The sequence below is a fragment of the Lathamus discolor genome, chromosome Z, assembly GCF_037157495.1.
Source record: "Lathamus discolor isolate bLatDis1 chromosome Z, bLatDis1.hap1, whole genome shotgun sequence".
NCBI classification, from domain to species: domain Eukaryota; kingdom Metazoa; phylum Chordata; class Aves; order Psittaciformes; family Psittacidae; genus Lathamus; species Lathamus discolor.
Window position 1 is genome coordinate 50,248,055 of NC_088909.1, and position 25,896 is coordinate 50,273,950.

General features: G+C 41.1%; 1 protein-coding gene across 1 annotated transcript in view; it reads left to right on the forward strand.

The window, feature by feature from the left end:
• Positions 1 to 1,185: 1,185 nt before the first annotated feature.
• The window catches only part of BDP1 (B double prime 1, subunit of RNA polymerase III transcription initiation factor IIIB), a 58,621-nt gene continuing 33,910 nt past the window's right edge, over positions 1,186 to 25,896 (forward strand). The window contains exons 1-19 of the mRNA XM_065662237.1: positions 1,186 to 1,469; positions 9,841 to 10,390; positions 10,967 to 11,070; positions 12,194 to 12,253; positions 12,696 to 12,839; positions 13,702 to 13,835; positions 14,398 to 14,492; positions 15,085 to 15,139; positions 15,535 to 15,678; positions 17,286 to 17,573; positions 17,894 to 18,074; positions 19,062 to 19,221; positions 20,867 to 20,943; positions 21,396 to 21,540; positions 21,708 to 21,784; positions 22,377 to 22,536; positions 22,944 to 23,026; positions 23,932 to 24,163; positions 24,617 to 24,786. Coding sequence (XP_065518309.1) covers positions 1,282 to 1,469; positions 9,841 to 10,390; positions 10,967 to 11,070; positions 12,194 to 12,253; positions 12,696 to 12,839; positions 13,702 to 13,835; positions 14,398 to 14,492; positions 15,085 to 15,139; positions 15,535 to 15,678; positions 17,286 to 17,573; positions 17,894 to 18,074; positions 19,062 to 19,221; positions 20,867 to 20,943; positions 21,396 to 21,540; positions 21,708 to 21,784; positions 22,377 to 22,536; positions 22,944 to 23,026; positions 23,932 to 24,163; positions 24,617 to 24,786 — 3,047 coding nt within the window. The 5' untranslated portion in view covers positions 1,186 to 1,281. The remainder of the gene's footprint in view (positions 1,470 to 9,840; positions 10,391 to 10,966; positions 11,071 to 12,193; positions 12,254 to 12,695; positions 12,840 to 13,701; positions 13,836 to 14,397; positions 14,493 to 15,084; positions 15,140 to 15,534; positions 15,679 to 17,285; positions 17,574 to 17,893; positions 18,075 to 19,061; positions 19,222 to 20,866; positions 20,944 to 21,395; positions 21,541 to 21,707; positions 21,785 to 22,376; positions 22,537 to 22,943; positions 23,027 to 23,931; positions 24,164 to 24,616; positions 24,787 to 25,896) is intronic.

Below are 25,896 nucleotides of genomic sequence, written 5' to 3' on the forward strand. Positions count from 1 at the left end.
AACAGTATTGAGTTCTCGGAAGTAATTACAATAATCTCTTCCTATGCTTGTGAAATCTGATGAATATGTATGTTTGTGTGTAATAAATAACCAGCTTGTTGAGCTCTCGGTGTGAGAGTCAGGAGCCGTGATCCCTCTTGCACCCGGCGCTGCAATAAACATACCTGCTTTATAACTCTTTGAGAGTTACAAAGTTCTGTTCCGTAAATCACTCAGGACTGCCAAGACCACCACTAAACCATATCACTGAAAGCCTCTTTGAATGCTTCCATGGACCGTGACTTCACCACTTCCCCGCGCAGCCCCTTCCAATGCCTGAGAACCCTCTCTGTGAAGAAATCTTTCCTAATATCCAATCTAAATCTCACCTGGTGCAGCTTGAGGCCGTTACCTCTTGTTCTATCGCTTGTTAATTGGGAAGAGAGACCGACCCCACCTCACTACAACCTCCTTTCAGGCAGTTGTAGAGAGTGACAAGGTCCCCCCTGAGCCTTCTTCAGCCTAACCCCCCCCCCCTCCCAGCTCCCTCAGCCGTTCTTCATCAGACTTGTGCTCCATTCCCTGCACCAGCTTGGCTGCCCTTCTCTGGACCCGCTCCAGCACCTCAATGTCTCTCTTGTAACGAGGGGCCCAGAACTGAACACAGGATTCAAGATGGGGCCTCAGTAGTGCTAAGAGCCCTTGAAGCCTTGCCCGTTACTATCTATCCGCAGTAACGTACTTTATTCGGTATCACGGTGGATAAAGGAATCGCTGCAGCAGATCGTTGTCAGTTAAAATCAACACAGAAAGTTAAAAAGGACAACAAAAGCACACAAAGCGAAACTAAAGAACGAACCCCCATCCGCCCTTCCGCTGCTATCTCTGGCAGCCCCCCCCCCCCCTCCGGGCCCTACAGGCAGAGAGGAAACCCCTCCTCTTCCTCGCCCGAGGGCGCTTTTACCAGCACCGCCCAAGTCCTCCCACTGAAAAACTCCTCCCAGCGGCAGGAGCGCTGCTTGCTCGTGTCAGAGGGGCACAGTCGGCACAACTAACGCCTGCAAGGCCGCTCGCCAGACCTTTCTAACTGCGGATTCGGCTTCGTAGGCCCCGCCAGCACCGCCCCCCGTCCCCGCCGGCTCCCCACGCGGTCCCGCCCCTCCGCTTCCTGCCGGCGCGCGATGATGACGCCCCGGGCTCGCCGGGCGCGGGGCGGGTGACATGCCGTGAGGCGGCGGAGCTCGCGGCGTTAGCGAGCCGCGCGCCGGTGACGCCGCCGCCGCCGCCGCCAACACCACCGCCATGTTCCGCCGGGCCCGGCTCAATGTGCGGCCCAACGTGCGGCCCGGGATCAGGAACGCCGCCAGCAGCACTGCCGGCAGCGCGGCGGACACGGAGCCTCATGCCTCGGGCTCCCCGCCGGCTGCCGGGGCAGAAGCTGCGGCGGAAACCGTGGCCGAGCCCCCGCCGACCGCGCAGCGGGTCGAGAGGTGAGTACCACCGAGGCCCGCGGTAGCTCGGGGGTGCGGTTGGGCCGCGCCGCGCCGCGCGGTTCCTCGGCGGGTCTGGTGTGGGTCGCTGCCACAGCCCGTCTGCGGATCCCCGGGAGCGGGGCGGTCTGGGTCTGGGGAGGACCGTGCCCCGGTGTCCTTGGGATGTAGCGGTGGCCGTCGCTCCGGTAGCGCTCGTCGTCGCGACTCATCGCCTCCGGGTAACACCTGCTTCGGACTGGCGTTGTCTTCCCTTCAAAACTCCTGAAATAGAGGTGCAGCACTGCGCCCTGTTTGGTGCTTGGTGACGGCAGTCGGACAACTTCTGCGTGTCTGACGCATTTGCAACCTAAGCAAAACCTGCGTTTCTTTGCTGCAGTTACACTGCAGGTGCTTGAAACAATATATAAGTTAAGACTGCAAAGGAGGGGACTAGTGTGTTCCAATAGTCATTTTTAATGGCAGTTTTAATGCAGTAGCTGGGAGCTCCAGTTTGTTGTGTACAGCAAAAAAAAAAAAAAGCGCTCTATAACTGAGTGACTTTGATTTTGCATCCTTACAGTGCTTCCTGTTTTGCCTTCACTTCTTCATGCATTAGCAAGGGAGAGCTCTCTGCCTCTTCCTCTTTGGTTTATTTTTTTTAAGTGCTTTTTATTGCAGTTGAAATGCATGGTAAAGTTGATCCTAGGATCAGTCAGACCTTCAGGACTGCCCTGTTGTGGGCTAACCCCTAAAGGCCCACACACTGCTGCTTGCTTGCTTGCTGGGATGGGCAGAGAATTGATCGGCAAATGTGCCAAAAACTTGTTGGCTGAGATGTTAATAGGTAAGGCAAAGGCCTCTCGTATAAGCAAAGCAAAATCAGGAATTCATTCACCTCTTGCCATCTCCAGGAAAGCAGGCCTTAATGCATGTACTAGTTACTTGGGAAGACAAAGCCATCACTGCGAACATCTCCCCTATTTTCTTCCACAGCTTTTATGCTGAGCATGACACCATACGGTATGGGATATCCCTTGGGTCAGCTGGCCTGAGTGTGCCCCCTTCCAACGCCTTGTGGATCCCCAGCCTTATTGCTGGTAGGGCAGTGTGAGAAAAGGCCTTGGCTCTGTGTAAGCACTGCTCAGCAACAGCTGAAATGTTCTGTGAAAGAAATTAACTATCCCATCAAAAGCAGTACAGACCAGTTCCTCAGGACATTTCCCCAGTTTGGTGACTGCTTTCCAGAATAACCACCTTGCTTCTTTTATCTAGCTGGTATTGCATTCTGAATGAATACCTCTATTATTTTGGTTGAAAGTCATCCTGAATGGTATAATACAAGGTCATCTTACAGTCTTCTGTGACTAAAAGTTCTGGTATCAGACTAACTAGCATGGCATATCTTTAGTAGACACATGCTGCCTTTAATTCAACTTGTATTTTACATCTTTTATACTTAAATACATTTTACATCTTTTATACTTAAATACATTTTACATCTTTTATGCTTAAACTTGTGGTATAAGGATGTATAAGGGTATTTTTCTTTCAGTTTTTATTTATAATATGTATGTGTTGCAGAGATCAGGTTACTGGATCTTTTGTTATTTGATATTTTTTTTCTTAAATGAAGTTATAATTGTTATTTTTGTGTGGTACTGTTGCTGATTCAGCAGATTTGTTAAAGACTTGTATGTTTCAGTGTAAATTACTTGTAAGTTCCAAAACTAGACATCAGTGCTGTTCTGGGGGGAGAATATTATAAAGGATCTGTTCACATGGCTTAAAAAGTAGACCTTTGCCATGTAAGTAACAGGCTTGCAAAATATTTTACTCAATAAACGTGGAAAATAACTGGGTGTACATCCACCTGTTTTAAAGAAAAAGCGGAGCAGTTATAACAAACTTAAGACAGTTTGTGATGGAAGTTGTTCATACTGAACATAGAGTACAAACCTTTTCAGCTTGCCAGTGCAGAGAAATATATGGGATGTGGCTGGGAAGGAGTTTCTAGGCAAAGTGCAGGTTTGGAAAAATGATGCACTTACAGGAAGAGACACGTTGGAATGCTGTGATGGGTTTCACAGCTCAGCTGTGCAGAGAAAGTAATAAACCAGCGTAAAACTGCTGTGAGAGTCTCAGGGGAACTTTAAGTCCTGGGAGCAAGTAGAAAATGCACAGGTGAGAGCTGTTGCCTTCTTGCCTCTGTTTGGTCACCCTAAACTGCACTGTAGAGCTGGTTCTTAGTTTTTGATTGCTTTTGAAGGCATATAGCAACCAAATAGGAGAAATCAGGCCTAGGGATTATCACAGGGTAGGCAGTAATAGGGTTTTTTTTGGGAGCTGTCTCTAGGTAGTGTATTTTAAAGATTGGTCACCTGTTTGTGTCTGAAGATTAAGAAAGAGTGGATTTGAGGGTCACACAATTTGGTTTCCTGAGGGCAGTAATTGGTGACATACTGCACAATATGTTTGTGTGTAGTCTGCAAGAAAAGTAAAGTCAAATGAGAGAATTATCTTGCATATTTATCGTTCCAACCTCAGGTGTTCCTTCATAGCTGCTCAAACCTGTGTTTGTAGTATAAGTTACTTTCATTTGTTTTGTTTTCTAAATGGCTAATGTGTTTTGTTGATTATCAGGCAAGTGAAAATTCTCTGAGCATAAGATGTTTTTTTTTCTTTTTGAATGCAGTTATTTCCTGTTATCTTTGTATATCTGCTAAGTTGTATTTAACTGTACAGAAGTCTGGTGTGGCACTCTGATTTAAAACTCAACAAAACACAGGTGGTGCGGAAAAGATGAACAAAGAATTGCTTTCCACCGTCTTTTGCCATAGAAAACCCAGACAGTGTTGAATGGAACCTACGAGGATCTTTATCAAGACAGGCACCAGGTAGTGAGGCTGCTGAACTTGCTGAGGGATGTTCTGTGCCCTAGAAATGTATACGAACTCACAGTGTAGGACAGATTGATTCAGCCGTATAAGAGAGGCTGTTAAAGACAAAAAGCATCATCTGCAGCATTTGTCTGAATAGTAGACAGTAGCTGGAGAGGATCTGGGAAAGTTTCTCTGCGAGTTTATGCTCTTCTATTCTTTCCAAGGCATTTTCTTGTGACTCTCCTTGATGATAGCTAAGTGAACCATGGGTGTGGTTGTCCTTAGGTACAAGGCATAGTTCCAATGTAAAATTATAAAGAACTCTTTATGACTCAATTATGATTCTGTGCTGCCTTGCTGTAAGCAACAGCCGGAGAGCCAAACAGTGCAGGAGTCTGCAGATTTAGGAAAATTGTGTGAAATACGAACTCACTCCTCTTAACAAGGTAACAAGATTTTATTGAGGGACAAAGTCAATAAAGCAAAAGCAACAGTGCTGGGTGCATGACCGTAGCCAGAGGCGTGAGTGATTAGTATTTGTTACAGGTTTATGTACTTCCACTGTTACACTAGTTACATACATATTCATAATTCCTGCATATAGGCGGGGAATATTATAACTAGCTCCAAGAACTTACTATCATAAGTCTCCTCCTCTTGGCATCTGCGCACTGCTCTGCGGTGATTGTGGGCAGGGGTCTTGAGGATGAAGTAAGCAGTCTTCCTCTTGTGAGTAGGGGTCTTCAAGATGAAGTAAGCAGTCTTCCTCACAGTATACTTTTCACCTTTGCCACAGTTGCATGCCCCAGTAATCACACAACTAGCTGAAACCAGCAATATCTATAATTGTTTTGATACCTAGCAAAGATTTAAAACAGTGTGACCTTCCTGCAAAATTTATTGCAGGGTGGGCAGGCAAAGAGCATCCCAAGCTAGCAGATGTTTGGAAGGCTCTGTCTCTAAACTAACTGATTAGTAGAAGGATGGTGTGAAATAACTCATTCATGTTTACTGGGGACACTAAATCCTGTTGTCTCACCACAGACTTACAAACATTGTTCTTTAAAACTAAAGATACTTTAGAAGACTGGTGTGAAACAATTAACTCATGTTTAGTGGGGCCACTACATTCCACAGACTTACAACACATTATTCTCTTTCTACAACCTAAGCTAAGCTAAAAAGTTCTTTAACTCTGTTTTCCAGGCACTAGCTTTTCTTATATCAAGCCCCCCCTTCTTTCTTTTACTTTTACAAATCCTTTTGCTATGTGACTCCATTTTGCTCAAGAGTTCTGACCTTTTTTAACTTGTTGTCTAATCTTGTGTCTTTAGCGAGCTCTGTTTCTGTTATTGTAACCTCGTACAGTATAACCACACCTATGACTTGCAAAAGCCAATACATTTATGTGTTTATCACAATTGTAGTGGTTGGCAGTTGTGCTTGCACTTGGAAAATGATTTCTGCATAAGGGATGGAAAAATATTTAAGAAAGCTTTCCAGGCAATCTGAACTTTTTTGCCTTTGAAATGCCGCTTTCGATGTAGTTAAGCATAACCAGCAGCGTAGCAGCAGCTCGGCTGACTCGCAGGGGGCGGCGCCAGGAGGAGCGGCACCAGCCCTGAGTGGTTAAAAACCCGCTCCAGGGAGCGCGGCGAGCTGGGCGTGGTGCGGCAGTTCGCTCGGGCAGGCAGGGGGAATGGTGAGCCCTCGCCTTATGCCCAGCGCCCGGCCTGGGAGCTCTGCGCTGGCTGCCCCGGCGGTGGTTAGCGTAGGAACCCAGACAGGGGCGGTGGGAGTGTAGAGAGTGCCTGCGCTGGTCTGGTGAGGGAAAGGTGCACGGTGGGCAGGGCTGCACTGGGTGCTCCCTGGTGGAGGCCCTCCTGCAGCAGGTGGCTGAGCTGCGGGACGCTGTCAATAGGCTGAAAGATGTCGGGGTAGCTGAGAGGAACCAGGGCTGTTTGCTTCAGGCCCAAACTGTGCGGGGGCCTCAAGCGTCCTCTGTAGCTCGTGGAGGAAAGAAGGAGGCTGCTAACTCAGGAAGCTGGGAAACAGCAGCAGCAGCAACAACAACAACAACAACAAACAAAAAAAAGGAGGAAGAGGACAGTTAAAAGCAAGGGGCTTCCTCCTAAATCCAATGTCCCCACCCAGAACTGCTTCGCATTTCTGCAGGGGGCTAATGAGGAAACACACTCACACCATGAACAACCGGCTGATGCACTGGTAAAGACAATCTCTAATGGTGCCGCCAGGAAAAAAGCAGTGGGTTGTAGTGGTAGGGGGCTCTACTTTGAAAGGCACAGAGGCACCCATCTGTTGGCCTGACCCGGTCTCAAGTGAGGTGTGCTGCCTACCTGGGGCACGGATCAGGGATGTTGCAGAGAGGCTGCCTGCTCTAGGAAGTTGCACTGACTATTACCCACTTCTAGTGATCCATGTGGGTGCTAGTGATACAGATAGCAGTAGCCTGGAGCACATAAAGAAGGATTACAGAGCCCTGGGAGAGGTGGCTAGGGGCTCTGGAGCTCAGATTGTCTTTTCCTCCATTCTCCAGGATAAAGGGGAGGACCTTAAAAAGGGTAGGTGGATTTGGCAGGTTAATAAATGGTTAGAGCAGTGGTGCCATAGTCTGGGGTTTGGGTATTTAGAAGACGGGACTCACTTTGGGAGGCCAGGTCTGCTGGAGGCTGGTGGAGCTGGTCTGACAGTGGAGCAGCAGTTTTGGTGGGAGGCTTGCCAGGTTGGTCAAGGAGGCTTTAAACTAGATGTGTTGGGGGAGGGGGGCATCATTCCATCCCAACACACCCAGTCAGTTGCCAGCACCTATAATAAATGCTCAGAGCAGTGCAGGAACATTCTAGCCACTCCATTCAATGAGCCAGCTTCATTAGGAGCTTGGCTCAAATGCCTTTATACAAAAGCCCATAGCATGGGGAACAAACAAGAGAAATTAGAGATGTGTGCATGTCTATGGGAGTATGATATAATAGGCATCACAAAACCATGGCAGGATGGCTCCTATGACTGGAGTGTTGGACTGGGAGGTTACAGGCTCTTCAGAATAGACAGGCCCTGCAGATGCAGAGGGGGAGTTGCCCTTTATGTTAGGGATAGGCTGGAGAGTATGGAACTCTGTCTGGGGACAGGTGAGCAGTTTACAGAGAGTTCGTGGGTCAGGATTAAAGGGAGAACAGCGATGGGGGACAGAATAGGGATGTTAAGGCTAACAGGAAGGGATTCTATAGGTACGTAGCAAACAAAAAACAGACTAGGGACACTGTGGGCTGTCTCTGGAAGCTATCAGGAGAACTGGCTACCCTGGATTTGGAGAAAGCTGATGTTCTTAATGACTTCTTTGCCTCGGTCTTCACTGGCAAACGCTCTGACTGCACCACCCAAGTCTTGGAAGGCAGATGCAGGGACTGTGAGAATGAAGACCTTGGGCCCACTGTAGAAGAGGGTCTGGTTTGAGACCATCTTAAGGACCTGAACATGAACAAGTCCGTGGGACCTGATGAAATCCATCCTCGGGTCCCGAAGGAGCTGGCAAATGAAGTTGCTTAGCCACTGGCCATCGTATTTGAAAAATCATGGCAGTCAGGTGAAATTCCCGACGACTGGAAGAAGGGAAATATAACCCCCATTGTCAAGAAGGGGAAAATGGATGACCCAGGGAATTACAGACCAGTCAGTCTCACCTCTGTGCCTGGCAAAATCTTGGAGCACATTCTCCTGGAAACCATGCTAAGGCACATGAAAAACAACAAGGTGCTTGGTGACAGCCAGCATGGCTTCACTAAGGGGAAATCCTGCCTGACCAATTTGGTGGCCTTCTGTGACGGGGCTATGGAACTGATGGACAGGTGTAGAGCAGTTGATGTCATCTACCTGGACTTGTGCAGAGCGTTTGACACTGTCCCACATGACATCCTTGTCTCTAAATTGGAGAGACATCAATCTGGTGGATGGACCACTTGGTGGATAAGGAACTGGCTGGATGGCCGCACACAAAGAGTTGTGGTCAATGGCTCAATGTCCGGCTGGAGACCAGTAACGAGTGGTGTCCCTCAGGGACCAGTGTTGGGACTGGACTTGTTCAACATCTTTGTTGGTGACACAGGCAGTGGGATTGAGTGCACCCTCAGCAAGTTTGCCAATGGCACGAAACTGTGTGGTTCGGTTGGTAAGCTGGAGGGAAGGAATGTCATCCAGAGAGACCTTGGCATCAGCTCACCTCACAACCGTGTCAGCCTTATGAAGTTTAACCATGACAAGTGCAAGGTCTACACCTGGATCAGAGCAATCCCAAGCACAGCTACAGGTTGGGTGGAGAAGAGATTCAGAGCAGCCCTGTGGAGAAGGACCTGGGGGTGTTGGTTGATGAAAACCTTGACATGAGCTGGCTTCAGTGTGCTCTTGCAGCCCAGAAAGCCAACCGTATCCTGGGCTGCATCAAAAGGAGGGTGACCAGCAGGTCAAAGGAGGTGATCCTGCCCCTCTGCTCTGCTCTTGTGGGACCTCACCTGGAGTATTGTGTGCAGTTCTGGTGTCCTCAACATAAAAAGGACATGGAACTGTTGGAACAAGTCCAGAGCAGGGCCACAAGGATGATCAGGGGACTGAAGCACCTCCCATATGAAGACAGGCTGAGAAAGTTGGGGCTGTTCAGCCTGGAGAAGAGAAGGCTGCATGGAGACCTCATAGCAGCCTTCCAGTATCTGAAGGGAGCCTGTAATGACGTGGGGAGGGACTCTTCATTTGGGACTGTAATGATAGGACAAGGGGTAACAGGTTAAAACTTAGGAAGTTTAGATTGGATATAGGGAAGAAGTTCTTTACTGTAAGGGTGGTGAGGCACTGGAATAGGTTGCCCAAGGAAGTTGTGAATGCTTCATCCCTGGTGGTGTTCAAGGCTGAGCTGGAGAGAGCCTTGGGTGAGATGGTTTAGTGTGAGATGTCCCTGCCCATGTCAGGGGGGTGGAACTTGATGATCTTAAGGTCCTTTCCAGCCCTAACTATTCTATCATTCTGTGACTGGTGAAGGTTTTTTTTTTTTTTTCATTCACTGTTTGCGTGTCATGTCTTTACAAATATGTAAGAGGAATGTTCAGATAGATAGTTATAAAAACATGAAATTACTTGTGTATAGCTTTATTGGATTATTCTTACTATGTACTATGATGTTTGGCATTCTAAGCTGAGAGTAGACAATATTTCAAAAAGCAGGCTGAGGGGCATAGGAATATGTGAGTTTAGCATTACTAGACAGCTAGCTTGTAACAGTAACATTAATAATTAATATTAGAAAATAATATACCAGTTCTTGTAGCCAGCAAGTTTATGAGGAAGTACCAGCTACAGGCTGGTTCTAGTGTTGCGGCTTCTATATGACTGTTTTTCTCGCTAGCACTACATTCATACTGATTGGTGCATAAACATATACTGAAAGTAAAAGTTACGAATCTGTCACTGTAAACTATTTCAGAATACTCCTTTAAATTTTTCAGCGATGACAAGGCTGATAGATCGAATGGTGCTGGAGAAGCTAGTAAACCTGCAGAGATGCCTGTGCAGAGAAGAAGACGTATTTCCACTGTGCCCAATCTGAAACCTAGAGCTGGACCTTCATCTGCTCAGCGTTTAGCATCAAAACCACTGGGGCAAGCATCACAGGCTCCTGAAGGCAGCGCTTCACTTCAGAAGGATTCCTCTCCGTCAGAGGAGAGTAATCTTGAAAGCTCTTCAGAGTCCCCTATGCTTCCCGAAAAGAAAATACTTGTACCACAAGTGCCACAGAATTCCCCACTAAAAAAATCAGCAAACGAAGAGCAAACTGTAGATGTAACTGCTCAAAAAAAAGATGATACCTTGCAGAAGAATGTACCCTCCCCACTCAAGGAGAGACCAACACAGGAAAGATCAGGAGCAGAGGAGGAGAAGTTAGCTGTGAAACCTGCTCGTTTAAAAGAGAAACGAGTATGTTCTGACCGTGAAAGGGTCCTCAAAGCTCAGAAGTTAAGAGAAATGCTTAAAGAAGAGCTGAAGAAAGAGCGGATGGTAGGCCTCTGTGTTCAATAGTGCTCATCTGTGAAGGGCAAATGCGTGATGCACCTAACATATGTTATCTCTTTGCAGAGGTGTTTTCTGATGCTCATTAGTTGCTTACTGCTAATAGTCTGTGTTCTTATAAGTGTATGTAGTCTGTTTATAAGCAGTAGCAGAATTCTATTCCCTCATAATACAGGAATTATATATATCTTTTGATTAGCCCCTTAAGCCTTTTTTGCATGAGACCTGCGGTTTTAAGTTTCACAGGTAATACAATTGGAAAATATGATTTAAAAGCTGGGTATTTGGGGTTCCTCATATCTTTTCAACTTGATTGTTGACCAAAGTCTGTAATTTTTAATAGCTTTTCACTTGTGCCAAGTATTAAATTTCTCTTGAGAGGGTAAGTTACTTAAGTCAGAGGTGTACTCTCTGACTTTTTAAGATAACGTTGGAGGGAGGGGAGGAACAACAAATCTCCTTGAATGGGGTGCTCTGTAAATAAATAAAAATATTCATGTGTGAAATAGAAAAGTACTTTCAGTGTGAATTAAAGGGTACTTTTATCTTGTTATGTGGAAACAGTTGAAACAGAAACCTTCAATAATTGAGGGGCGTTCTCCACCAGATCGTTCTAAAATGACCATGAGAGACTTGATATACTATCTGCCAGAAAACAATCCTATGAAGTAAGTATGGCTGTTTTCTGTTTCCTTAGCTTAAATGATTGTTCTTTTTTCTACCAATTTAATGCAAAATTGAGAATTCTTAAATCTGGAGTATTAGATGCAGTATTGTAACAAAAGCTTTTAGACATTTGCACACCTACTTAGTCTTCATACAGAAATAAGAATGGAGACTAGCGTACTTACTGAAATATGAAAACATGAACCTGTCTCCAGTGTTGATTTATCTCTGTGCAAATGCAGAATAATAGAAATATTTTTTGTGGGGTTTTGTTTGGGGTTGTTTTTGTGTTTTGTTGTTTTTTGGTTGGTTGACTTTGGTTGGTTGTTTTTTTTGTTTTGTTTTTGTTTTATTAGCTGCTGTTAAACTTTTAGTTATGGGTCATAGGGATGTTATGACTGCCTGCCCAATCTAGTGGACTACAGGAAGCTAAGCATTTCTCCGTCCCAGGTGGTGAAGTGCAAAATGCATGTAAGACCCCTGAGGGTCCATTCCAGCTGGATGGATATAGCTGCTACTGTTCCTTTGCAGGTTTTGGTAGTAGCAAGGCTGAGTGGGAATCCCAGAAGTACATATACACAGGGAATGCTAATACAGCTGGCTTGCACAGACTGCCACAGGCTGAGCAGGACCTTTTTGCTGTGTCTAACAAAAAAAGTCACATGAACAGAAGTACAGCTATCTAAGTCCTGTTCTTTTTCTCAGTAGCAGATCAGTTTTCTGGTATTGTCTGTTACCACCTGGTTGGTAATGTTTGCCTGCTTCTGTATTACATTTATCACTTCCCTTGTTTTGTGGGGTTTTTTGTTTGGTTGGTTGTTTTTTTTACATGGAAGAATCCTTCAGCAGGTAATGAGCCAGATGCTCTCACATTCGCTGTACCTTTACAGTGGATTACAGCTTGAAATATATTATTTTGTCCTTACTTATACAAAAAAAACCCCACAAAACCCCACGAAATTCATTGCGCAGTGGTGGTTTTCAGTTAGACCTAAGTCTAGATGTGGTACGAAGAATTGAAAAAAACCTTTGTGTTTCTTTATCTGTTACCTAATAAATCAGATTTTGTGGAATGAAGCAGAAATCTATCTGTACAAACATCTCTACCTTTTCATAAAATTCTAGGTCTTCAGTGGCAGAAGAAAATAGAACAGAAAAAGGTTCTGCACTGAGTCAAATGAAAGAGTAAGTTGTTGGTGGAAATAGACATAATCAAAAAGTTTCCAGATGTTGTTAAAAAAACCCCATGTTTCTGTAATGATGGGGGGGGGGGTTGTGTTTATATGTTTTTTGTTTGTTTTTGGTTTTTGGGGGGGTTTTTTTGGTTGGTGTTCTGTTTGTTTTTTTTTTTTTTTACTGTTTCAATATCGCAGCCCATATTTATAAGAAATTGCAATTTGGGAGGGGAGGGTGGTTAAAGAGCATTTTGCTTTCAGTATTGTGGCTTTGGATTTGTCCATTTTACAATAGAATAAAAGCAGATTCTAGAGTTTATGTACTCACTAACTTGCCGATGGTTTGAATTGCTGAGTGTTATTAAATTAAAGTGTTAAATGTCTGGCATACAGAGCAGCGATTCAGAACACTAACAGAACTAATATTTTTGCTTCATCTATTAAAATTTTAGACAGGAAGAGAAAACTACTCCTGATCATGAAGATGAGGAGGAGGATGATGAAGTAGAGAATGGGGAGGAGAGTCAGGATGGTTCACTTCTAGTTCCTCGTGTGAAGGTAGCAGAAGATGGTTCAATTATTCTGGATGAAGAAAGGTAATAAATTTTGTCCCTGACTCATGCACAGTATACAGTACATTGCTGCTTAGATTGTGAATAGAGAACAATTACTTTGGATGGGGACAAATGCAAGTCTGTTTCTGCTGAGAGTTGATCTGTCCTAACTTAGGAAGCAGTACAAACGTGGCAAAATGTGAGCTGTAGTTGTGCAGACTTTCTCTATGAGAAATGTTTTTGGAGAAGGAGATGGAGCGGAAGGTGTCATACTTTGTTGTAGTGAACAAATACTGAATATTCGTCAAACTTCTGAATGCCCTCTTTTTAGTTAACTTTCTTTGTTTCTCACAGCATATGTGTCTGCTTACTGTTATTTGGCTGTCAGTATGACTTGCTCCAGCTTTGTGTCTTGCATGTTGATGCTTCGTATATTTATATAGATAGAGATTTATTAATCTGTTTTCAGTAATTTTGCTTAGAATATGGTTTTTTTAAAGTAATGATTATCAAATTACTGAGTTCCCCAAATGTATTATTAACATGAGATTTAGGCCAAGGATAGAGCAGTCGTGGTAAAAGAATTTGAAAGTATTCGAAAAGGATATGGAGAGGCCCTTGTGGTTTTGCAAAATAATTTTCTTGAATATTAAAAAGCATTTTTCTTTTATTTAAGTTAATTATGCCTCTCTATACTATATCTTACAAAAATGCTATTTATATGTACAGGCTGGGCTAGGACAATGATTTTTTGCAGCATTGTCTCATTAAAATGCATGTTAATGTAATTACTAAACCTGATTACACAGTACAAACACTGACTTGTGGCTGGTCTGTAAACATTTACTATGTGTCTTGTTAGCACTGTTTTCAGATAAATCTCTCTGTGTGTTTGGTTTTCCAGTTTAACTGTAGAAGTTCTAAGAACAAAAGGTCCATGTGTTGTAGAAGAAAATGACCCCATCTTTGAACGTGGTTCTACAACTACGTATTCGAGCTTCAGGAGAAGTTGTTACACAAAACCATGGTCAAACAAAGGTGAGCATAGTTTGGTTTCAAGTTTTGAGTCTGCAAAAAAATCTTAGTTTGCCATTTATGCTTTTATACTCAACAATTTTTATTTCTAGTGGAGTAAATGGATGTTTGCGTGACGTAGTCTCAGCCCTACAAATGCTTAGAATAAGCAGAGCTGTGACGCTTACTATGAAAACTGGCATTTTTAAAAAAACCCATGCCTTGTGACATGAAGGCTGTCTCTGATTTCCTTCTGTCATGGATGTTTAGACACTGGAAATCTAGTCTGCCTTATCAAAGGTATAATTTTGGATTCTGGATTCTCTTTTTCATGTTCTGTAGTTTTATAACAGATTAGACAGTTCTTTTTGTTAAAAGGCCAGTCAGCAATGTTATTAGATATGTTATTAGAAGTACTTAGGTGAAATAATGCACATTCCAGCTGAGCTGAACTTGCAGCAACAGTAGATATCCTTATTGATCTGGTTGCATTAAGTTTGGTGGTTTTATTTTGGGTACCCAGAAGGATGGTTAACTAAATACTTAAGTGTGTGAATCTTCTTTCTTTTATTTCCCCCCACTCCAGAAACAGACATGTTCTTTTTAGCAATCAGTATGGTAGGAACAGACTTCTCCTTGATTGGACGGCTGTTCCCTCATAGAGACAGAGCAGAAATTAAGGTAAAAATTAAAGCACTCAGTAAAGCAAGTAAATGTTTGTTTTCACTTTTCTTTTTCTCATTTGCTATTCCTATGCTTTCTCTATTAGTATGGATAATTTTGATGTTAATTGGATCTAAAGCAATGCGTTCTTTTAATACCTGTTCCCAAGAGGTATTAAGTGTCTGAAACATTAATATGCTGAGTTGAATTCCAGTCAATATTCAGTGAATCTGGCATACCTAGACACAGTTTGTCTCTATTTTCTTTTAATTCAAGAATGCTAATAAGTATAATTGGATGTTTGGTGAGGGTTGCCTGTGTGGCCTCTTTCATGGTATCCAGCTGGGAAAATTTTTGGTATATCAAACCCTGCTTAGATGTGAAGTAAGAACAAAAATGTTGAAAATAATAAAAAAAAATAATGACTGGTGTTACCTATTGGTGACAGATTTTATATATAAAATTAATTACAGACTTGTGTTCTGTGAGTGCGCTTGTAAATTTAACAATTTTAGTTGGTAGGAAATTTGTTGCATTGAAAGTTTATCTTGATCTGCCATTTTGTACAATATAATGTTACTAAAAAGGACAGTTATACCTTTGCTTTTAGAACAAGTTCAAGCGTGAGGAAAAAGCTAATGGATGGAGGATAGACAAAGCTTTCAGTAAGTAAAGTAAATGTACCCCACCCTAAAATGAGTCATTAAATTGTAGTTGTTTTTTTCATACATAAGTCCTAGAGCAGCATGTTAATACATTATTTGACATAATAGCACAATTTGTGTATTGTATCATCACTTCTTCAATTTTCTAAACTACTGAGTACTGTAACCTTATTACTATTTGTTTTCAAAACCAAGCTACCATAATCCATATATATGTCAACTCTAGTCCCTGCTCAAGTGACACAGAAATTATTTTAAGAGAGAATTTTGTTTAAAATTATATAACCTTTGCTTTTTAGCTTCATAACATGTACCACTGATTATTTTACAAAGCAGAAACTAGGAAAAATTATTAACTTTGAAATATTTTCTGTTTGTTTGCTTTAATCTTACAGAAGAAAAGCGGCCTTTTGACTTTGAATTCTTTGCCCAGTTGCTCGAGAAGGTCTTGGCAGATGAGGAAAAGAGGAAGCAAAAGACTGTTAGAAGCCAGAAGGCAAGGGAAAAGAAGCCTCCAAGGCCTCGGAAGAAGCCAAAAGGTAGATCAAAAGAATGCTTAAGATAGCATCCGCAGAGCAGTGGTCAGTAATGTATTACCAGCAGGGGAAAAATCACATAGGGAATCTTTTCGTTCCCTATTGCAGAGAGGGTAAGAGGATTCTGGCTACATAGTGTAACTTTTTCAGATGTAGTTTACTGATGTGTGGGATGACTGGTAGCAGCCTGTTCCCTGAGATGAGTTTTCTCTGGACAGGAATTTGAGGCAACCCTGAAATTAGTTCTCTTCCACAGTCTGAAGCACTGCTACTCTAAACAGGATATTCTAATTTAACAGTTGATAAGTGTCTTAATGAGTTGCTAACACATTCACTTTTAGAATCCTTGGGCTAGAACTGTATTTGGCAAGCTGTTTTGTGACTTTAAATTTTTCTTACTTTTTAAACTCTCTTCTTTTAATGGTTCTGTTTCTCCTTTAATTACAGTTTGACTCCCTGAGTCTGAATGGTGTGATTCTTTTCAAGAAGTCTTAAAAAAGTTGTTTTAGTTTTCTGGTCTGTTCAAAATAAAGGGTAAAGATTTTGTTTAGTTACTGTTGATCAACATGTAGTGTTTTATTACCTCAGTACTTTTTAAGAGACCTTTCAGAGATGTGCCTAAATTAGAAACAGTTATAGTGACACCATTTCATAAATTCCCTGCTAATTCTGTGAGATTGTTCATTTGTTTGTTCCACAAGGACCCATTTTCTTCATAAGTGGTATTGTGGAGCAAACAAGTGAACAATGTTTTTAAAGGGGATACTAGCTAGGAAGCTACATTGCTTTTTAAGTGTTAAAATTGACATAGTTGCTACTTTTCTTGATTTCAGATTTGATTAAGTAAAATATTCCACCTATTAGGACTTAGAGCCACATACAGAATCCTGTTTGTAGACTTCAGTGGTAGATTAAAAGTACTTTATGTGTAAAGGAATGTGAGTATGCCTTTCTACTTCTCTTGCATTTTAGACTTTTAAATTACAGGGGAACAAGTTTGTGTAAGAATAGGGGAAGGTTCTTGGTGGTTGATGTTCTGCATAAATGTAAGATCAAGACAAAATATCCTGAAAAGGAGAGGGAGGAGAATTTTAGAAACTTGTTAAACTCAGAAGAAAATTTGTGTATTATTAACTGGATAATAATTTATCTTTATGTAAATAAGAAATTATTAACTACTATACATTCATTGATTAAAACTTTAAATGATTAAAATTTCTTTTTCATGGCATACTTTCTGCAACTATCATCACTTCTTTCCGAAGAGATACAGTTCTTTTCAGGAACAGCAACACCTGCTTTTCCTGGTGTCTGTGCAACCTGCTTAAAAGCACAGGAACAAAAACATTTACTAAATTGGCTTTATATCTTATATTGACTACGCTGGTGAAGTGTTGTCCCATGTGCAGAATGTGTTTAGTGTTGAAGTTAATCTATGCTGAAGCTTTTCTGGTAAGTCAGTGACTGGCTTCTTATGGTCCTGCTCATTTTCCTGGCAGTATATTTGCAGTGATGTATGAATTAACAAGATGTTGCTGGTGCAGATATCTTTGCTAGTTAGGTTGTGTAATACTTCACCAGTCTATTAAACAGGAACTATTTTGTCTCAGGAGCAAAAGCTGCCAGCACAGAAGCTGCTGATAATCAAGATGGTTCTCACGAATCCAGGATTTCTGATGCAGAAACAGAAGCAGATGCTGTGATGGCTGAGAAAGAAAATGAGGAATCTTTGGGAATTTCTGAACAGGCAGAAGAACAGATTGCATTAGAGCCAGTGTTAGCAAAAAAGAAGAGAAAGAAGAAGAAAAAAGATGATCTTGAACAGGAAGAGGAGAATCTTCCAGAAGAAATGGCTGTCCCTCCAAAAATTGCTGAAGAAGGGAAGTCCTCTAAGAAAAGTAAGAGGCAAAAATGTTCACTTTCAAATATTCAAATATAAATTTTACATAAAGACATTGCAAACTTAAAAAATGAGAACTTGAGTTTTGATATATGTTGGGAGGTTTTGGAACAATGCCTTTCAAAATCAGCTTTCGTGCTAAGTCTAAACATACTTTATTTTAGCTGAGAACAGTTCTTTTAAATCTTAGTACTTAGGTATTTTCTGCTGGGATTTTTTTTTCTTTTAAAGTAACTTTTGCTTCGTTGTAGCTAGGAGTTGAGAATTGGAATTGTAAGATTTGCCCAGAATGTCCAAATTGATTTAATTCTTATTCAGTAGCAGGAAAAAGTGTGGTATGTGATGCAAACAAAGATGATCATACTACCTGTAGAGAAGAACTGAGCAATGTTATGGAAGGAAAACAAGATGAGACTGCTGTTACAGCGGGAGAGGGATCAGAGTCCTGTTTACTAGTGGATGACGTAATGGAGAGAGAAAGTGATGTCAACATACACAGGTAATGTTTAAAATCTTAGGTAATGTTTTAAAATCTTAAAAGCTTAGGCAAAATAAGAATATTTCAGAGTTTTAATACTGGTTTTATTCATGCTTATCATCATGTTAACTGGCACAGAATGGGCAGGGTTTTCTTGGTTTTGAGGACTATTCTTGAGGTTTTATAAACTGTTTATACTGTCAATGTCCCCTGATGGGCTGCCCTTGTAAAGGTGATTTACGTTAATCCTAAAATCCCATCCAAAACTGCTTCACTTTTTTGAGTGTTCATGGAGGCTGTTAGCTTATACTAACTCCTAATATTTCTTTCAAAGTGCTCCTTGGTGATGTTGTCAAGTATTATTGCTATACACTTGGAATTTATGTCTGTAATAACATGGTTCTTGTAGGAAAGGTATGTTGCTTGGATTTTATTTGTGCAGAACCTGGGTGGGGGGCAGGCTTTTGGTTTCAGTTTCAGACGTTCTCTTACTAGAAGGAGGAATGTTTATTCACTCGTTGAATGTTTATTAAGCTTATTATATAAGGAAGTGGTAAATCTAAAAAGTCATTATGAAGCTGTTACTGCTGCTTCAGAATTTAATGTGTCAGTTGTTGTATTTAGCTGTGTTGTACTATTTGTTATTTCATGCAGATTCCCTGAAATTTTATGTGCTTTAATACTTGATTGGAATCATTCAAAGGAACAGATGTGTCTCTGAACTCAGTATAGATTGTTACGGAAAATCAGATAAAAATGTTACTGCATACAGTTTATATTAAAGTCTGTTCTAATAATCAGATGGGATTTTAACATCTTGTAATAGTACTACAAAAGTTATTTTAAAGCTCATATCCTGCAAATATCACAAAAACTTCACTGATACTCTGAAAAACGTTATTAATGTCAAATTTGTGTAATTTTTGTGCAACTTGACCAATCTGTGAAGAGTAATGCTTTTTAGTGAAAATACACTAATATGGTTTTGTGTGCTTTTATTGATTTCAGCTTTGAAGATAGCAATGATGTTACACTAGAAGTGGAACCTGCTAAACTGAGAACCCGAGATACTAGAGATGATGTATCACAGGAAAGCCAGATTTCAGACTTACCAGTTTCAAAGATCAGAAGCAAAGAAGGACAATCTGAAGAAACTAGAGAAACAAAGGTATATATATACTTTTTTTTTTATGTAGTTTTTACTTCTTAAGCAATTCTTCTTAACCATTAAAGTGGTTTTGTAAATTGAAGCTCTTTTTTTTTTTTTTTGACTGGTTTTGTGATGGTTTCACCACTAGGCGGAAAAAAGACAAGTCTGAGAACATCACCAAAATTTAAATGCTACCAATTTGGTTGGGTCTACTGGATTGTCTGCTGCACTACATTTATTCAGAGAGTATCTGTGCATGCTTGTCTTATCTCATAGACAATTTAAACAGCTGAATAGTTTAATTACTCACAAGTGAAGCAATGTAATATCAACAGTAAAACTTCAGAGCAAGTTTTAGCTTATGCTTAGTAGCACAGGGTTGTGAACTGATTTGAGAAGGTTGAGCAGTTGAGTTGTTTGTGCTGCCTCAGGATGGAAACCTGTGTAAACCCTTGTCCACTGATACTGGCTGCCTTCAGGTGTTTCAGGAAAGATCTAGGAAACCGAACCAAGACTGAATGATCTTTCTTTGAGTATGGTCTAATCAGGTCCAACAGTTTAGGAACCTTCTGAAATTGCGTTTGGCTTCTTTTCAAACCCTTGATGCACCTCCTGCTTGTGAGTTTGTCTAGTTGCTTTACTGCATAAATCTATACCTTTGTGGTGAATTGAATGCTAAAGTTCATTCCTTTAATAATTTGCTTAATTTAAAAAGTGTATTCTTCAGATCATTTTAAGATGATGGCTTGTAGTTTGATGAGAACTATACTTTAATTGTGACATTTCTGTTCATGTTTATGATGTTCCTGGTTATCTTTTCCAAGCTGTTTTTGTTTAATAATGCCACATATTCCTCTCTCATGATCTGGATGATGAGGCAGAGCATACCTCCAGCAAATCTGCAGGTTACACAGAACTGGGAGTAGTTGCTGATACACCAGAAGGTTGTGCTGCCATCCAGAAGCACATGGAAAGGCTGGAGAAATGGGCTGACAGGAATCTCATGAAGTTTAACAAGGAGAAGTGCAAAGTCCTGCACCTAGGAGGAACAACCCCAGGCACCAGGACATGCTGGGGGCCACCCAGACTAAAAGCAGCAGGGCAGAGAAGAAACCTGGGAGGCCAGGTTTCTTGGAGGCACACCAAATTGAAAGTGAGCCAACGATGTGTCCTGGCTGCAAAGAAGACTAATGTAATCTCTCCTGTGATGAAAGGCTGAAAGAGTGGGGATAGTTCAGCCTGGGGATGGAGAAGGCTCAGGGATCTCTTCAATAGCTATATAAAAACCTAAATGGAGGCTGCAGAGAGAATGGAGCTGGGATCTTTCAGTGGTGCCCAGTGACAGGACCAGAGGCAATGGGCACAAACTGAAACACAAGAGGATCCTTCTGAACATCAGAAAATACCTTTCCACTGTAATTGAGCACTGGCACAGTTACCCAGAGAGACTGTGGAGTTTCTGTCTTTGGCAATAATCGAAAGGCATCTGGGCAGGGTACTAGGCAGCCAGCTGTAGGTGGCCTTGTGTGAGCAAATTATGTCTGGAGGACCCTGCAGACCTCAACCATTTTGTGAATCTTGTTCTTATTTCTGCTTTTTTTTACATTAAAGAAAAGAGCCTACGTTTATCAGTTCCTTTCTGTATTTTTTTTTTTTAATTCAGAGCGAAGGTGTGTATGACTTACATAGACCAGATGAAAAGCAGAGTACATCAGAAAGCCATTCTCAATCTGAAATCATGTAGGTAAAATCATTTTTCCTTGAATTTACTTGAGCTTAACCTGCATTTACTTAATTTGGATACAGTTCTAATTGACCATACTATGCTGGACTAGATGGTAGATCATGATAACTTTTGAGTAGCAATGCTTGACCAAGATTTAAAATTTTAGGTGGGAATAAGAAGGAGAAGCAAGCTTAGAAAAAAGCTAACCCCTCTGTAGCAGCGATAGTAAAGCTTCCTTCAAATGTTTTAAAGTAGATTCCACTGAAAGCCAGCAGAGTTTATTTGACACTCTTTGTATTAAGCAGTAGCATATCTTCTAATATCAGAAAGATGTAATGTAATTGTTTTAAGGTTATAGCTGCATTACCCATACAGTCTGTGGTGTTCTTGAAGTACATCTTGGATCATATAAAACTTCAAGCTTCTCTTTGGTAATAATATGTATCACCTCTTTTTATATCATAAGGAAAACTAAAATGCTAGCAGGCATAAGGTGCTTGCAAAGACCTAAACCCAATTTAGTGAGACCATCTGTAAGGAGAGAAGCAGCAACACAGAAGAAAATGGAGGCTGAGACTTCCTCTTCAAACCTTGTGAATGCTGATGAAAAGGTCAGAAGGAGGAGCATTGCTTAATATGCTATGCTTTTGATGCTGTATCTGTTTTCATTAGTGCTGGTACTGTGGACCGGCTACAGTCTAATAAGTAGTATTCTGAGAACTGCTTCTGAAGCATCTGTACACTTGTCCAAGAGTAATATTCCTTGCCTCAATTCCAGTGCTCTGAGGAAGACAGTAGAGGAAACAGAAATGAAGCCGCAGAAGTAGAGAACACTGTTTTGAATACTAAGTCTGAGTAAGTATTGAGATCGCTTTTCCAGTCTTCCACAATGAACTGACCGTAATTGTTGATTTATTCTACCTAGTGCCTTTACGAAAAGGCAACAATAATTGTGAAGTTTTAATAGAAGTCTTAAATTTGACTTCAAAAGTTTGTTGGATGGTATCAAGTGGTACTGTGGTAGAAGGCTTGTGCTTATTTTTTGGGGAAGTTGAGGAAAGTATTACTTTACGAAGTACCAGCTGTGCTTGGAATCTGGGAGAGGGTAGAGAAAGAAGTGATAACTATGCCTTTGCCTTCCTCCCAGCCTCAGTTGCCAGATAATAGCTCTGCTTCTGACACTTGCAAAAACACCTATGGTATGCAGTCTAGTTAGATTCCTCCCCTGTGTGATAACTTTATATTTTTTAATAGGTAGATAAACTGAGTTTCCACACTCTGTAAGACTAAAGAAAGTTTGGTTCTCTTGTGAGGAAAATCGCATACGTTTGTGCAAATCCTTCCAAAGACAGCCAAGTTACACTAAAGAAAGCTGTGCAAGTCATTGAATATTACAAAGGCTTGAATATTATGGAGTAAATGTCACTGTTGTGGATACTTTGTGCAGAGAACCTGAAGAAAATGTAATTGCAAAGGCAGTAGTTGGAGGGTGTCGACAGAGATTTAAGCCTAATATTACAAGAGCATCTGGAAAGAAAGAAGAGCCTGAAAAAGATGCAGGAAATGAGACGGTGTCTCATCTACTGCCTAAGGAGGAAACCAAAAAGGTATTTAATAGAATAAGTTAGTTGGAAGATAATGTGTTATCCACCAGCTTTTTAGCTAAAACAGCAATGTTATCTTTTTAATTTCTTTTTTTTCCCCCTGAGTATGACCAGGAATCAGCCACTTATTAACCTGCAGTGATAGCGTGGTACTGTTTAGAGGCCTTAGCTAAGCTGCAGCTTGTCATGCAAACAGTAGATGTCAATAACTTTTCAGGTCCTGCAGCAAGTGCAGCTTTAGTATGATACAGATTTTACTGCACCTTTCTGACAATGTGAAATGTACCCCTGTAATTGTCTGTGTCTGTCACAAGCAATCCACTTTGTATCCTGTCACAGTTACCTGGTCTGTTAGGTAATGCTGTACTTTGTAAGAAAGTTAATGTCTTAACGTTATAATTTGTATTTAGAACACTGACCAGAGTGGTAGGTCTGATGCTACCAGTGAAGAAGCTGCTGAAAAAGGTGATAAAATCCCAGAGACAGTGCCTCAGTAAGTATGTGAAAAACGAGAAGACATGTTACTCTCCAGCAATTTGCTATCCCTTTCACTTCTGGAAGTATTACATACTATTGTAATTAGAAAAGTTTCTGAAGAAACTTCCGCAATAAAACAGAAATTGAGGGAAGAATGGGAATTTTTTAATGCAAATGATTAAGTATTTTTTAAAAAATTAGTAAATATTTTTTGGTTTTTTTTTTTTTAAAGAGTAGCTTTTAACTGAGATGTCAATTGTGATAAATGCAGAAAAAAGTCCCTTGAAAGCTAAAACAAGCCTTCTCTACTAGCTGTAATACTGAAAAACATCAGTTTCAGTGGCTAAGTACTCAAACATAAAGCTTAAAAACATAGGAAAAATTTCAACATATGGGCATTTTCATGCACATGCTAGAAAGTGTTTCTTATGTTTCTTTTCCATGGAGAAGTAGCAGCTGTAGTGTAACAGGAGAAATGTTTTACAGGAGATATTGTTTTGAAAGGGATTAAAAAGAGGCTAGTGTGTATCCGATATTTTAAGATTAGTAAGATTATGAAGTTGTATATGTATTTTCTGAATGTTTGTGACTTTTTTAACCCTTCATTGAATTAGGTCCATCTGCCTCTAGACCAGATAGGAATGCAAGAAGAGCCATTATGTCAGAAAAAGGGCTGTCTAGTGTGGTGTCCTGTCTCCAATGGGAAAAGCCAAAAAACAGGGCAAAGATAAGTTTAAGCTTGTCAGGTACTTTTTCAGTCTCTAGCAGATAACACTTCTAAATTTATTGTTTCATGAAGTTGATAATGCATAGCTCTGTTATAGATTAAAAAAAAAACCCTAAAAAAAACCCAACACTTCTCCAAAACTTCTTTCAGTTCAATATGTGGTATGTAATTATGGATCTAACGTATTTTTCCAGATCTGATGGAACAGCTGGTTTACAAGAAGATGGCAAACAGAGTGTGCTGAAACCAGCACTTCTAAAGAGAGGCAGATTGCAAAGACCAAAACCAAATTTAGGAAGAAGTGTTGCAAGACAAAAAAACCTGGCAGCTGAAAAAGCACCTGAAGAGGAGAAAACTGAAGGTGGAGAACTAGAAAAAGGTGTGATACACCATAAGGATGAAAACAATGATCCATGCCTTGAAAATGTAAGTTTCCTGAGCAGTTGCTTAGGCACACTGTTTTAATAGGTGCTAACTAGAAGCCTTTAGTATCAAAGATCTGGGTACATACCACACAATTTGTAAGCGTAGACCTATCATGCTTTGTTTATCCTTTCAGAATAAACTGAATTGTCATAAAATTCCTTTATGATTGCACTTGGGTTCTATTTTACATGGACAGATGGATTATATTTCAGTTGGTTGTATTTGTGATACTAGATCTGAAAGAGAAGTGCAGAGAAATGAGAGCAGATAGAAAGTTAATAGGAAAATAACCAATTTTTACTTTTAAAATGTCTAATTGGATGCACAGGAAGCAAGAGACACAAGAGTGTTTTTGTAAGAGATACTAAAGTAAACTTTTTTATTTCCACTTGCTCTTCTAAAAGAGCGGTTGAGCAACTCTTTCAGTCGTTAAGTGAAACTTTCTGCTTTTAGGATGTGAGAGTTCAAAAAGACACTCAGCCAGGCAGTGCGATGTTAGAAGGGGATGTTTCTACAGATTCTGAGATGAACTCAATACAGGAAAAGTCCTCTGAAGCAGAAGGCTGTGAAAGTAAAAAGGGATTGTCAGATAACTTGAAAGAGGTTCCTGATTCCAGTACAAGGTAAGGTTATTTTTTAAATGGAGAGAAGTGGTTCATAAACCACTGATATCCCTAAGTATTCTCAACTTCAGCATTAAAACAAGTTCTGTATCTATAATGAGATGTTTAATCGAGACAATGCTAAACTTAAACAAACCCCCAAGAGCTTAAAAGCACTAAATATGTATGCCCTTGGAGATTAATTTGATCTTTACACTGTGAGCCTGATGTTCAGTTCCTGTAGTTATCTTCTCCATGTTGGTCCTAGCAGTGCATCACTGTGTTTATGTAAAGGGTTTGGTTTTTTATTAAATTGTCCTTCAAAAAAAGCCCAAAACAAAACCCACAACTGTGCTCTATATCTACTGCTGAGTTTTAAACATGATTAGACAAGGTAATTTTTAAAACGTTTATACTGTCAAATCATGTATGCAGGTTGTTCTGAAATGGCATCTCTTCCTAACTTATCTTTGCTGTCCTGTTTGTCAGAGACACAGGGTTTTGATGGTGTTCTAAGTACTTCTATTGGATCTTTTTTCACAATATAATTAACTTTACTGTTCTTTTAAGAAAGATAATGTTTTTTATACTTTAGAGTCATAGAATAGTTAGGGTTGGAAAGGACCTCAAGATCATCTAGTTCCAACCGACCCTGCCATGGGCAGGGACACGTCACACTAAACCATCTCACCCAAGGCTTTGTCCAACCTGGCCTTGAACACTGCCAGGGACAGAGCACTCACAACCAACCTGGGCAACCGATTCCAGTGCCTCACCACCCTTACAGTAAAGAACTTCCTCCTCATTTCCAATCTAAACTTCCCATGTTTAAGTTTTAACCCATTACCCCTTGTCCTGTCAATACAGTCCCTGATGATGAGTCCCTCCCCAGCATCCCTATAGGCCCCCGTCAGATACTGGAAGGCTGCTATGAGGTCTCCATGCAGCCTTCTCTTCTCCAGGCTGAACGGCCCCAACTTTCTCAGCCTGTCTTCATACGGGAGGTGCTCCAGTCCCCTGATCATCCTCGTGGCCCTCCTCTGGACTTGTTCCAACAGTTCCATGTCCTTTTTATGTTGAGGACACCAGAACTGCACACAATACTCCAGGTGAGGTCTCACAAGAGCAGAG